Source organism: Eremomyces bilateralis, assembly GCF_010015585.1.
Source record: "Eremomyces bilateralis CBS 781.70 unplaced genomic scaffold P152scaffold_27, whole genome shotgun sequence".
In the NCBI taxonomy this organism is placed as follows: Eukaryota; Fungi; Ascomycota; class Dothideomycetes; order Eremomycetales; family Eremomycetaceae; genus Eremomyces; species Eremomyces bilateralis.
In genome coordinates, this window is record NW_022985093.1 from 128,886 (window position 1) to 142,917 (window position 14,032).

The 14,032-nt window shown below is 49.9% G+C and overlaps 4 protein-coding genes across 4 annotated transcripts in view; 3 read left to right on the top strand and 1 right to left on the bottom strand.

Moving 5' to 3' along the window:
- Nucleotides 1-1,879: 1,879 nt before the first annotated feature.
- Nucleotides 1,880-3,142, top strand: P152DRAFT_452252 (uncharacterized protein; the record flags this gene model as incomplete). The annotated part of the gene is made up of 1 exon (XM_033678284.1): nt 1,880-3,142. One exon carries the CDS (start codon nt 1,880-1,882, stop codon nt 3,140-3,142), a length of 1,263 nt encoding a protein of 420 aa, XP_033530769.1.
- Nucleotides 3,143-8,138: 4,996 nt separating this feature from the next.
- On the bottom strand, nt 8,139-9,068 carry P152DRAFT_170737 (uncharacterized protein). The gene is made up of 2 exons (XM_033674091.1): nt 8,588-9,068; nt 8,139-8,536 (listed from the first exon to the last, which is right to left on the bottom strand). Exons 1-2 carry the CDS (start codon nt 8,893-8,895, stop codon nt 8,332-8,334), a joined length of 513 nt encoding a protein of 170 aa, XP_033530770.1. The 5' UTR covers nt 8,896-9,068; the 3' UTR covers nt 8,139-8,331.
- Nucleotides 9,069-9,764: 696 nt separating this feature from the next.
- On the top strand, nt 9,765-10,954 carry P152DRAFT_461785 (uncharacterized protein). Its single transcript, XM_033680201.1, has one exon. The coding sequence runs from the start codon at nt 10,153-10,155 to the stop codon at nt 10,897-10,899; it is 747 nt and encodes a 248-aa protein (XP_033530771.1). The 5' UTR covers nt 9,765-10,152; the 3' UTR covers nt 10,900-10,954.
- A 1,287-nt stretch (nt 10,955-12,241) lies between these two features.
- P152DRAFT_468569 (uncharacterized protein) overlaps nt 12,242-14,032 on the top strand; it is a gene marked incomplete at both ends in the record, with an annotated part of 2,374 nt that continues 583 nt past the window's right edge. Inside the window, 4 exons of the mRNA XM_033680829.1 lie at nt 12,242-12,436; nt 12,544-12,844; nt 12,897-13,438; nt 13,494-14,000. Of these exons, the coding sequence (XP_033530772.1) occupies nt 12,242-12,436; nt 12,544-12,844; nt 12,897-13,438; nt 13,494-14,000 (1,545 nt within the window). The remainder of the gene's footprint in view (nt 12,437-12,543; nt 12,845-12,896; nt 13,439-13,493; nt 14,001-14,032) is intronic.

The following is a 14,032-nucleotide window of genomic DNA, read 5'->3' on the forward strand; positions in this document are numbered from 1 at the left end:
AAGCTCCACTCCGAATATCGGTCGTCATCCAGCTGTCGACCGTGGCTCGATCTCCTCTAAACAGAGATGCGTCCGGGGACTTAGAGTTATCGTGTCGGCGCTCTAGAGGGGAAAATCTAGGTGCCGTCGTCCCTAAATGATATGGTCGGGATAAGACAGAGAGTTCGGAGGGTTCGCGTGACAACGTAGCACTCGCTACACCCATTCGATTGTTCGCATCCTCGGCGGCCCGCGGCTTCGAGATGAGGATTTCAATGACAAGCGCGTCCCGTTCACGCTCTTTCTGTAGCTACTTCAGTAGTTCGGTCAACACTGTAAGTCTCGCTCCCACAACATTCTTCTCTTGGCGCAGTTCTCGATTTTCGTTGGTCAATATCATTACTTCCACTCGGAGACTCTCGTCCGTCAAGGAACCTGCGCTCATCTTCGCTCGTTTTTCAATTGGCATCAACACCTCCCGCCGGAATTTGGGTCCATGGCCTTGGGCCCTCGAGGAACTGAGACTCCGTACCTGGGCATAGGGGATCGTTTTCGCTAGCGTAATCTCTCGCGTCAATGATTCCTACGATGCTGTCTGCTGCTTCGATTTCGGTATCGGCTTCGGGGTTGTTTTCATTACTAGGAGCGTAGCTACTTCATCGTCCGAGATGTTGAAACGTGGAGAAGGGGATTCTCTCCTCATGAGTTCAGATGGATTGTTCTTGGCATCGGATAGCCTGCGTTGTCTCAGGTAATCCTCCTGTGTCTGAGTATCCCCGATGATCCTTGCTGTCATTGTTCTGGTGACTGTGGTTGCCTTTGGCCCTAGTTGTCTTTGGCCCTGGTGGTCTTGGATCGTGTGGTTGTCTCTGGGATTGGTGCTACGTAGTGTTAGGTGTTCACGTGCGATCGTATTTCAGCATTGACCCTCCGAGGCAAGAGGGGCCTAGCGCCAAGACTGTCCTGCGTAAAAGTCACGTGAGACATCATATCGTGACATTATGACACCTGTTGTACAATACCCAGGACGCTGTACCAGGACACGTGAAGTACTGAGACTGTAGTCCCAGATTACTGGTGCGAGGTTCCATATCAGGTTCGGTGCTTTCCTAGTAGCCTGGGCGGCTTTATTATTACCCACGAATTCCCGCCCTCAATGGCTCGGATCTAGGGATGTGTAAAGTGGGAAAACTAAGGACTTTACCGTAAAATAGCCTTAGATTTCTAGAAAACGGAGGTCAATCTGCCGTCTTTTTGTTTAAAAGGGGAAAACACTAAGCTGTCCTAAATAGGCCTAGCCTAGGGGTAATTGGCAGTGGAAGGAAAGTTAGGGCAGTAGAAACCAACAGGGGCATCTTGCGACAGGTTTTCCCACCGTATCGCGGCATTAATCACCTGATTGAGCGAAACCGCTATTTATCTTACAGTTATGCGCCCAATTATCGCTTAAAGCACCATAGACGACATTAACAGATGGTTCTATCGTGTCTTTCCCTCTTGTTCTCTCAAATTATATTGACGTTCGCTTATTGGAAAGTCTATCGTTTCATCTCCAAAGTTTACCTCTGCAAACGACCTCGCAGTGATCATCAAGGCTGCTCTACCTCTTAAATCCCCAGCGGATTGGCGTGACTGGTACAACTTCGTCAAGTCCTACGGAAATCGAGTGAGAGTATAGAAGTACATCGACCCTACGACCGAGGAAGATCCCGAGGAACCCCAGATATACAGCAAGGAGGAATACAACAAATTGACGGAGTACGACAGGGACCAGATCGCTCAATCGAGAAAGCTCGAGGAGAATGTTCACAAAGCGAAAGTCAGGATAGGAGATATCATCTTCGCAATCGTACCTGAGGAAGCGAGGCGTGGTTTCTCTATCAACGATACACCACGTCAAATGCTCTCCTACCTCAAGTCTCGATATGGACCTGACGAAAACCAGTACGAGGAACTGGTGGAAACTGCCTGGGAACGCCTTCGCGTCCGTCCAAAGCGGATGAAGCTACAAGACTGGATCCTCGAATGGAAACACTTTAAGGAATACGCAGAAGAGCTAGGGCAGGAAACCACCTATACCGATCTGAAGCTTATCCGAGAACTCATCAAGATCTGCAGACGTGAAGATCTTGACCGATTTGCAACTCGATCTGAGGATGCTATATGGGTTGCAAGAGAACCAGGAGGTAATCCGGCGCATCTCAAACTGAATCATCACATCGAGCTCTTTCTAAAGACGTACCCTATGGAGATACCGAAGCCTATGAAAGGGGCACTTTTCGCAACTCTCCAAGGAGAGACTCTAGCGCAGACGTCTCAACCATCACATATGCCCGCTACAGCGGCATCCCCGTCGTCGACTCCCGTCCCCCCTCAACAAGAGAAACGAGAGAAGACTCTCCCAACCTGTGTGTGTGGGGAGAAACACTTGTACAGGCGTTGCCCGTACTTCAATCGAAATATTAGGCCCTCAGGTTGGAAACCGAACTCTAAGATCAAAAACCAAATCATATCTCACTTGAAGGCTAATCCAGAGGCCAACAAGTCTCTACGGAGGGTCCTTAAAAGAGAAGGAATCAGTTTTCCTGATTGGTTCCCAGCGGAACCATCCTCTACCACATCTACGAATTCGGAATCGCGTGAGGATGGATCCTCTCATGCGTTCGCTACGCGAGTGATGGAAGAATCTCAGGCGTTCGCCATGCAGGCGTTCTCCGCATTTGAGCATACAGAGACCAACGAAGGAAGGCCATACGACCAGAGTTTCTACATGGACAACCTGGCTTCTCACCACATCTGTGCAGACATTACACGTTTCACGAACTACGTGTCTACAGATGGTATAATGAAGACCGGAGACTCGTACTCATCCTATGTGGGCATAGGAGACGTTAAGATCCCTGTGGTAGGAAAGCACGAGAAACAGACATTCATCACTATCCTCAACGTCTACCATATTCCGGGTTTCCACATTAATATCGTTTCAGCCAGGATGTTCCGAAGGAAAGGCTATGTACTTGATGAGTATTCCCAGGCAATCCGCAAGCTTGACGATAGGTCTCTCCTTTGCCATATGTATCTTCGCGATGAATATTGGACGTTTACGAGCGACGTATTAGTCCCTGTACAGAAGGGAATCGCATTCGCGACACGATCGTCTTAAATTTCTATCTCAACCGCTCCTGAGGAGGTGTGGCACCGTCGGATGGGACACGTTGGCATAGACAGCGTGTGAAATCTGGTGGGATCCGTACACGGTGTGTCAGTTACCATAAACCCTCCATCGCATCCAGGCTCACAGAGTCTATGCGAGACATGTACGGTCTCTCAGATGAAAAAACAAATCTCAAGAGTTCCGCAGCATCGCGGTACTCGCCCGTTTGAAAAGATCCACGGAGACCTCATCGCCTTTAATACAGGACTCTCAGATGAGACGTAGGAGCGTCATTTCTACTGTGGACACGCACGTTTTTATTTCGTCTACCCGATTCCAAATCAACGTAAGGAGACTATCTCACGATGTCTCACTAAGACCCTTAATACCATTAGGACTATAGGCTATACCGTCCAGTTTCTTCACTTTGATAATGAAGCTGCGATCGAGTCTGACCATGTTACTTCTATCATTGAGGACCACGGAATCATCCTAGAACTGTCTGCACCGAAAACTCTAGCACAGAAAGGGCCAGCGGAAAGGTCAGGAGGTATACTTGTTACCGTCGCACGCAAAATCTGCGCAGACTCTCCTCTACCAGAGAAGCTATGGACCTATTTCGTGAAACACGCAGGATATCTCCTGAACAGGGCTCTTGTGCAATCCCCTCAGTGGAAAACCCCCTACGAAGCTGTGTTTGGTAGGAAACCAAACCTCTCACACCTCAGGATGATAGGATCAAAGGCCTACGTCCTAAAGACGGATATCGCAAAGAAGGACAAGATGGAACCACGTGCATCAATTGGTTTCCTTCTTGGATATGAAGCTACAAACATCTTTAAAGTCTGGATTCCAGACGTTGGGAGGGTAATCACATCGCGAGACGTCCGTATCGACGAGACTATCCGGTACGATCCAACAATTGATAGGAACTCCACCCTCCCCCTCATAATCGGTTTGCGCTCCAGGCATTCCTTGACGATATTGAAATCGACATACGTGCGTATATCGATGCTTTCGAAAATACCCCGGTGGTAGGTAATTACCGACCACTCGCTCTCTCAGACCCAGGACTGTCTACGCCCGCGGGAGAAATCGCGCCCGACACACGGATAGACAGGTCAACTGCAAATGTCCGCGGATCTCTTTCTTATCTTCCTACCCCCTCATCATCGAGGAACCCAACACCGGCAATACCTGCTCTACATTCCCCTACTCTTATCTCATCTGGGAGGAATGAGGACTATTCTGGCGAACCAGACGTTCCACCGGACGCTCTCATCGCAAGCCAACAGTCGGTGGAAGGGCCTACTTTACAAGTCGGTGGCCTAGACATCAACAGTACGACGGACACGGATGGGACCAGAGGAGGTAGTACGCACGATGATTACACAGGATTTACTAGACGGTCATTATCCACGCCCTCAGCCATCGGAGGAACACCTATACCGGCCCTCTAAGAGGAAGAGGAAGAAGAGAGGCAAATTCATGAACAGATCGCTTCAAATATTGCCTCCCCCGTAGGAGCGTATCAAGAGAACAGACAAAGGAAGAGTGCTTGCGAGAAACACCCATCTCAAAAGGCTAGGGACACGATGGAGACAAAGGCCTTTAAGAACTAGACGAGATATGCCTCACGTAAACAGGCGCATCTCACGATGATGCTCAATGCGACCCAATTGGCCCCATTACTCTATGCGTTCGCAACAACACGTACGGATCGCATTCATCGGGATAATCTTCCTCTACCACTAAAACATTAGGGAGAAGTCCTATCGCGCCTAGACTCGCACCACTGGATCCAAGCATCGAAAGGAGAAGTCCCTATTGTGATAAGAAACGGCACGTTTGAACTCGTTCCCATACCGAAGAACGATCCTGTGATTCCTCTCAAATGGGTCTTTACGTACAAGTTTGATGCCGACGGATATCTCATCAGGTATAAGGCGCGAATCTGCGTACGAGGATATCTCCAAGAAATTCACGACCGGGACGCACTGTACGCTGCGACAGGCGCATACACCACCTTCCGAATCCTGATGGCCCTTATCGCTGCACGATTCAATCTTCTCGATCATCAGCGTCCTCCTCTTACTCCGCTCTCCACATCATTCGACAATTACGAGCCAAATCCTAACGCAACGAAGGAACAGGTCACGGGATACCAGCAGCGCATAGGATCTCTCATCTATGCTGCGGTAATTTCACGCCCAGATATCTCTCACGCGGTGAGCCGTCTAAGCGAGTTCAATACACGCCCTAGACCTAAGCACCGACGAGAGGCTGATCGTTGTATCTCCTACCTATATGGAACTCGTTTCCACGCGATTGAGTACTCTTTCGACTCTTTCGACTCTGACCCATCGGTCTCTTCACGACCTTTCCGGTCCTATACAGATGCATCTTTCCCAGACGACCGCACCACAAGGAAATCGTCTCAAGGATATCTCATCTCACTTTTTGGTGACCCTATTGCTTGGCAGACATCCAAGCAAAAGAGTATCACTACCTCTACCACCGAAGCGGAACTCCTCGCCGTCTCTTACAGATCTAAGGAGATGATGAGGATGATACGTCTTTTCCGTGATCTTCAATTCGATCCGGAGTGCCCTATCGTCGTTGAATGCGACGATGACCAAACGGTCGGTATCATTACCAAATCCATGCCCATTCTCACCACCAAACTACGCCACGTAGACATTCATCAGTTCTGGTTGCGTCAGGAGGTGGAACGGAAGGACATATGCGTGGAATAGATTCCGTCAAACAAACAGGTGGCTGATGGGCTCACGAAGATCCTCTCTATCGCGAAGCACCGTGTCTTCTTTAACCAGATAGGTCTGCAGGACATCTACGCACTTGTTGGAGGACCAAAGGGATCGTGAGATCTATACAATCCAGACATCCCCTTCAACGGTGATATCTGAGGAGGTGTGTCACAGAATATCTATATTTCTTGGCGTTTCCCCACGGCTTCATTCCGTATTCGATTCTATACCCCTATTCTTTCCCTTTTTAGGGAATAGATCATCTTTGTAAACCCTATAAAATAGCTGCAGGAACAGCCTGTTTCCGTAGGATCCGGCTCTTCAGGATCAAGTTCAATCTATCTACGCTCTTTTGGAATCTAACGGGGTTTTCCCACCGTGTCGCTGCATTAATCACCTGATTGAGCGAAACCGCTATTTATCTCACGTAACATGCGTGCCGTTCTCCAGAAACCTCTCTGCCAAGGCGAGACCAATGCCAGACGTTGCGCCAAGAACTAAGGCTTCCTTATACGTGACTGGCATCGTGAATGAAGTTGTAAACACTCGCCGATCGATGATAGAATTGGATGGAGGAAAGTCTTAGAGAGCCCTAAAGTGCGGACGATGGCGAAGGTGTTGGGACCGGATAAACAATGATGATACTTTGTGGAATTTGGGAGGCTAGGAAGGACCAAGGCGTTGGCAATTCCTTCAGGTGGCGCAACAATCACAAGACACGTCCTACTAGCCACTCATGCGAGCTGCACAGTATTAAAGCGCCAGGAATGATCGGGAAAGAGGGGAAATACGAAAAATACGAGAAGGCCATATCTGGCTGCCGCGATGGCGGGATTGTTGATGAGAAGGCTCAAATACGACCACTCAGTGAGTCCCTTCGGCCGCTCCTCTAAAACAAGGCGCTGCCGACTCCAATATCACACTGATATCTAGCAAGGTGCGAGAGTTTTAGAAGACATCATTGCATCAGTGTGCATGGTAGTGTAAAAAGGTAGAGAAGAATCAGATATGGAAACCAAAGTTGGATAGGATCGTGTTTAAAAGCAATGATTTCAGCATCACCTTGTTAATTGGGGCACCGTGCCGTAACCTGCGGCTATTACCCTCTGCACTCGCTATCCCATCGCGATGGCTCGTCTTGTCTGTTACTGATATCCGCAAACCCCCGTAGCTGCCAGTGGTTTTGCCTCGCCACAGTTGCCGCCAGTCCACGGTTTGCAAGAGGATGTGCATCTTGTACCTAAGGCATGAATATATCATCATGTCCTGGTTTGTGTGCATCATTGTTTAGAGGGCGTGTCCAAAAATAGTGAAAGTTGAAGCGGTACCATAGATTGACGTTAATAAGATCTGCTTGATGTCTTTGGTTTCCTTCTCCCCTTCAGTCCATGACTAATGACGGTCAGATATGATACGTATAACGTAACGTCGCTCTTGCGCCTATATAAACATCCAAGGTTAGAAGAGAAAACAATCTCGCTAAAATTCTATCGTCGCGGGATCGGAGATAGCAGGCAAGCTGCTTGACTTCGAGATAAGGGGCAGCCTCTGTGAGAGCGTGTGGCTGCGAGGACTAATAGTGCTTGGGTGAGAGGCAATCTCAATGGTCGTGCTGGGTCCCCAACCTCGAGCAGCCAGGTGGATCGGTGGTCAGTGGTCCGTCGTCACCTGCTTACTGTGTACATCCGGACGACTGTGGAAATTCTGGTTCGCGAGACCATACGCAACGGCAATCGAGCTATTGAATCCACAGTCAACTATTGTACGAATTGGTACGATAATTCTTCTCGTATTCCTCATGCATTATTTTACGGTTACAGGGGCTCGACCACTTCTACGGTATCTGCTCTGCCAGTCAACGATCGATTATTAATCACACCAGACAGTGGTATATTAATCTACCTTGTGGTTCAGTCACATGCATATGTGGCAGGACGGTACTTTGCACTGGGAGATACATAAGAGCTGGTCAACGGCGTTTTTTTTCTCGAAGAGTCCAGATTCTCTCTCGAGCGGCAGTTGAGCAGCAGTTAACCGTCTATTGACGCAGATTTCGATCGCTTGTTCGGAGTCACTCATCCCGAAACGGAAGTATTTTTGCGGTCAAAACCTGAACCACTTGTCCATCAGCCTGCACGCCGCTCTAAGGCATTTCACTTGCGTTTTATCCAGCGGCTTCAGTTGGCGGTGGTACTGTCTTTTGCGCACGTCTCTTTCTCCGCCTACGGAGCAGCCACCAAACCAGAATGATACAGAAAATCAGTCCACCAACCCCTCCAGTAACCCCACCGATGAGTCCTTTACGATTTGAGCGGTCTATGTGATCCTCATCGATGTCCTGTGATGCCCGAAGTCGATTCAAAGGGCAAGGTCTCCACATGCTGCGAGTGCCATATGCATGAGTGCGGGAGAAATTAGGTAAATTACCCATCAAACTCCTAGGAATTGGGGTGAAGGTCGACAGTTCGCGCGCATGCCACGATATAGAATATCCCGATCGTGTACCCACAACGTCGGCTTGACATTCACTGTCGCGCGACTAGTAGGGGCAGACTCCGATATCATTTTTGTCTTGTGCGTAAGGTATGAGGAACATCGGAAGTATTCTGTTCCCCACGGTCCGGCAGCGAAACCCCTGTCCTCCATTAGTCCAGCCAGAAATGGCACCGACACGCACATCACTTACGGTGGACAGCAGTATGCGGTTGTATAGGGGATTCCGACGCGGGTATTGGTCGAGATGATAAAGGTAGAATCGCGATCGGGTCTCGGATCAAGAGTCCACCATGCTGATATGGCTGTGCTAAATATGTTGGTGAGGTTTGCTGTTCGGATCCCTATAATTTTGTATCCATGATGACAGAAGACTTTGACCGGGGCAAAGGCTTTATAGCCCCTAGGCTCTCTGAAGTGAAAGAGGACAGCAAGGAACGCGCCTCTGGAGGTGTACACGTTGCGACTGCGGCATCGAAAGTAGCATCCCAGATTGGCCATTCATCCTCGCAGGTCATATGGTATATCGTGAATAGACGTGTAGAACAATCTGGGGGAGGCGTGAAGGTTGTCGTCGGGAATGATGCATCCCAAGCGGTCATGTAGAACGGAGGGGGGGTTCGGATGGTTGGAGTCGGTTCTGATGTGGCTGCCATGGTGAAAGGAGAAAACCACGGGAATGGGAGCGACGACTGCTAGTTTTGTCGAGAGCCGACTGTTGGGGGTTATTTAACGCATGTATATTCGAGATATACTGTGCAGTAAGGTACCTAGGCAACAAATATCCGCGTATACCCAACCATATCCACCGACCTGGCTCTTTGGGCGAAGCCTACCCTTAAGTATTTCTATTGCTTCCATGCTCTTGCTGTGGCGACTTTCCCAATGCGCCCTATAGGCATTCTTACTACGTACGTAGTAGTAGATCTTAGTCCATTGATCTTCATCTCATGATAGCAGAGTTCTATTCTTTTTCCTTCTGATAAACCACCCGGTGATTTGCGTGGTGATAGGTCCTGTCCTGACGAAAGTTCAGCTACCATGCATCAGAAGCAAAACAGGGGTTGATTCTGGGGTTGATACAAGCGCCGAAGCGACAAAACTTTAGAACATCGAAAGGATTTGACTATTTGAGCAACTAAGTTAAAGATACGATTAGTAAAACATTCGAATTTCAATGGGGCTGGATTTTTGGGACGAACAGATCGCCCAATTATTTCGATCTCGGTACGGGCGCCAAGTGTAAATCCTCAGACCAGACCTACTGATCAGCAGCCAGCAGCCCAGGTTTTAACACCACAGCATTGCCACAGAGAGGCAGTGCTTCGGTTCGCTGGCTTTGCTTTGATGTCTGCGTCGCTGCTTATCTAATTACATGGCCCTGATTCCTTCCTGGTGTCCTCCAATACTATAATGTGTTACAGGAACGGCAGTTTAACAACGAACCTTGCCCGGCATGAAATCCTGATCTAGGCGCAGTACAGAATACGAGGCTGCGGTTTCCGATGACGATGGCACGACGTTCAAATATATTCTAATAAGACGAGTTAGAATTGCAGGTACAACTCCAGGTCATCTAATATCCAGTGGGATTTCGACAGAAGAGTACATACCGGTATGGTAAAGTACTGTAGTTACATATAATTATTTCGTAACCTCATCAAAGTGCCCCTCCGAAATCTCAGCGCTTTCTTTCGAAGTCACCACCCTTTCGAAAAGAGTTCAAACCCTCCCGACGATCCCTCGCGTCTTGCAAACATGGACAGGCTCTTTCCGCCAAACCAGTTATGGTCAGGCGGTCTTCGAAATGGCATGGTCGTTTTGCTCGTCATTTCCACCCTGGTGTGCATCTACACGGTACTCACGATCGCTTCATTAGGATATGCGGTGACACATCCATTCATATCGAGTTCAAAACTCTCTTCCAAAGAGTACGAGGAGGGCAGTTCGGGAATCGCATGGGGAAATTCCAATTATAACGGGAGCGATGCGTACGTCCGCTTTTACGTGATTCTGGCTTCCTGCTTGCTGTGTATTCAGCCATTATCCTGCCCAATCAATCATACAATACTCAAGAGAATGCACAAGCTAACGATTTACGGACATTTCGAGATCATGATACGCCTTTTATTTGTCCCCGTAGAGCTCTTCCACCTTCCCATCTCCTTCTACCTGTATCGCTCCGACCGCCATCACCCTGTCGCAGCGCTCGTAATGTCAATCCTGCTTCTCGGCACATGGACCACCGTAGCGGTCTTCCGGGCTTTTCTGGACTTCATGTTTCATGAGATACCCCTTACGAGCACGTGGCTGTCACTGAGCTATACGTCCGTCGCGTTCGCGTCATTCACTACCTTGGCGTATATCGTGTACCTGGGGTACGCTGCCGCTGCCGTGCATGCGTGGAGGCGGGAGAAAAAGGAAAGAGAGCGGATGAGAAGGCTGAGTTGGAGGATTGGGAACGGCGGCGATGGAAATGAGATCGAGTTGGAGAGAAAGGGCTGACGAGAAGCGACGCATACGTTAAATGATCTAAGGATGAAGGATGACTGCGGTAGTTATCATAATGTTTATAATAATTAATCTGTAATACTTACCAGGATACGACGACCCAAGAACGAGGTTTGTAATGGGGATTGGTGTCATAGCAGGACTCTGATACGAGAAATGGGCGAACAGACTGAAAGTGGAGAGGCCACACCATCTTATAATATCAGATGGCAGGTTTCTCTTTCGTCGAGAAGTTTAATTCTTAATATAACTGTCCTGTAACTCACGATACGGCAACTCCCATTCCCAATCTATTAGCGACTTGTGCATACCTTGTTACGCTTGTGTCTGTGTCAGCGTTGCAAACCAAGGCATCAGCTCCAGGAGCCTAAGGCTAAAAACTGCGTTATAATTTTGCCATGAGTGTTATGGTCCCAGACTGTGGCATGAGTCCTTGGGTATGGTTGATTGCGATGGAGATGTGGCTAGTGGATTGCTTAGGGATTATCAGAAAAGCAAACATGGTGACACAACATTACTCTAGAGCAGCAAAGGGGAGAGTCGCTACTTCGAGTACAAAGGCGCTGAGGGATTTCTTCCTTCTCTCTCTCTAGTTTAGATTAATGGAACTTAGTAATCGCAGACCTTGCGCTGTTGCGCATCCAAACCGTGTTAATAATGAGTCTCGTATAAGTTTTCTGCTGCCCACCCCCGATCCCGCCCACTTCGAAATCAGTTGCACTAACTAGGATGGTTAACTTAAGTTTAACCAAGTCTTAACTATTACTAATTCATTCCATATGGCGGGCCACCCATTCGCACGAGGAGATGGATTTCTTCCTAGAGCTCTAGGGGAAATCTCAGCCGACAAGCACGAAGTTGAGAAAGTCATGAGGAATGTCACAAAGGACATTGGCGACGTATGGGGTGATGTGTAACACCCCAACGTCGGACAGTTCGTGCAGTTGAAATGTTGAATTGAGGGCATAGACCACTGATATGTGGCATTAAAGGCGTTCCACCACCATGTGATGGGGCAGAGACCGGAGTGGGGCCTGCGGGGGTCTTGGCGGAGGGCGATCTCTACTTTGCCGAGTATTAGCCGTCGATGGGGTAATCAGGGTCCGCTGCCAACCAGGGTCCAGGAGTATCCTCCGGCGTAGCTGGTAATTACTAATTATCCCAACTCCTGGCCACCTCCACCTCCACCTCCACCTCCACCTCCACTTCCACCTCCTAGATACGACTTTCGCGTAAGCACCATCGCCCGCCGTTCGCAGCGATACAAAGACGAGGAAGAGAAAGAGCGAAAGGACAACAGACGGAAGACCCAGCCGTCGCATGTCAGGAAGATATCATGGCCGAAGACAAGCTCGAACCCATCGATGAATTCAACGTCCGTGAGACGAAGCCGAAGAAGGTCGCGTACTTCTACGACAGCGATGTCGGGAACTACGCGTACGTAGCAGGACATTATATGAAGCCGCATCGCATTCGAGTCGCTCACTCGTTGGTCATGAACTATGGCTTGTACAAGAAGATGGAGATCTATGTTAGTTCATTCCCTCCCTCATGGCGGTCTGCGGCGGATGCGACACCTTGAAATCACTTGCAATTGAGCTCATGCATGAATATGAGCCAACGGTATGTCTGTCTTAGAGAGCAAAGCCAGCCACTAAGTACGAAATGACCCAATTCCACGCCGACGAATACATCAACTTCCTCTCGACCGTCACTCCCGACAATATGGACAACTACTCGAAGGAGCAATCCAAGTACAACTTTGGAGACGACTGCCCCGTCTTCGATGGTCTGTTTGAGTTCTGTGGTATCTCCGCAGGTGGCTCAATGGAAGGCGCTGCGCGTCTGAACCGGCAAAAATGTGACATCGCAATCAACTGGGCGGGAGGGCTACATCACGCGAAGAAGTGCGAGGCGAGCGGGTTTTGCTACGTCAACGGTGTGCCACCCCGACTTTCCACATGAGAAACCCAGCTAATCCTCACTCCCAGACATCGTCCTTGGCATCCTCGAGCTCCTCCGATTCCACAAGCGAGTTCTCTACATCGACATCGACGTCCACCATGGCGATGGCGTCGAAGAAGCGTTCTACACCACCAACCGCGTCATGACATGTTCTTTCCACAAATACGGTGAATTCTTCCCGGGCACCGGCGAGCTCCGCGACATCGGAGTGGGCGATGGCAAGAATTATTCCGTGAACTTCCCTCTCCGGGACGGCATCACCGACAAGACCTACAAGAGCGTTTTCGAGCCCGTCATCGAAGCGATCATGCAGTGGTACCAGCCTGAAGCGGTCGTCTTGCAGTGCGGCGGAGATAGCTTGTCGGGAGATCGTGTGGGCAGTTTCAATCTCACGATGAAGGGCCATGCGAACTGTGTGAGATTTGTCAAGAGCTTCAATCTGCCCACTCTGGTCCTTGGTGGCGGAGGCTACACGATGCGGAACGTGGCGCGGACATGGGCTTTCGAGACCGGGGCCCTAGTCGGACAACTAATGCCTACCGTCTTGCCTTTTAACGAATACTACGATGTAAGCCACTCCTTCACTCCTCATCCTACTTCGGGCCACTCCAACATGATGCCAGTATTTCGCCCCTGACTACGAACTCAACGTCCGTGCCTCCAACATGGAAAACAGCAACTCTCCAGAATACCTCGACAAGATCAAATACCAAGTCATCGAAAACATCAAGCGCACCGCCTTCAACAACTCCGTGCAATTGACCGAAATCCCCGGCGAGCTCCGCCCCGGCATCTCCTCCGAAGACGACGACATGCGCGACGACGAGGACGAGGACGCCTTCCCGGACATCCGCGTGACCCCGCACCGCGAAGACCAACGGACCCACGACGACCGCGAGTTCTACGACAGTGACAACGAGGAGACGGAGCGGCCCCGGGCGCGACGGCGCCTCAGCCACTTGGTTGGGCGCATGATACTGCAAGACGAGCACAAGGACACCGAATCCCGCGACGCCGTGATGGCGGACAGCGAGGACATCCTCGCCGAGATCGCCAAGGTCGACGACGACATGGACGAAGACCCTGACGCCCTACACACCAACCACCCCATCGACCCCACCAACCCCACCGTCGCCCCCATCAACGGCACCCCCACCCTCCG

Bases quoted from the DNA above. Each gene is read 5' to 3' on its own strand.
- P152DRAFT_461785 (XM_033680201.1), top strand. From the start codon at position 10,153: ATGGACAGGCTCTTTCCGCCAAACCAGTTATGGTCAGGCGGTCTTCGA.
- P152DRAFT_170737 (XM_033674091.1), bottom strand. From the start codon at position 8,895: ATGGCCAATCTGGGATGCTACTTTCGATGCCGCAGTCGCAACGTGTAC. The intron at 8,537-8,587 runs GTAAGTGATGTG...AATGGAGGACAG, and splicing joins ACCGCATACTGCTGTCCACC to GGGTTTCGCTGCCGGACCGT.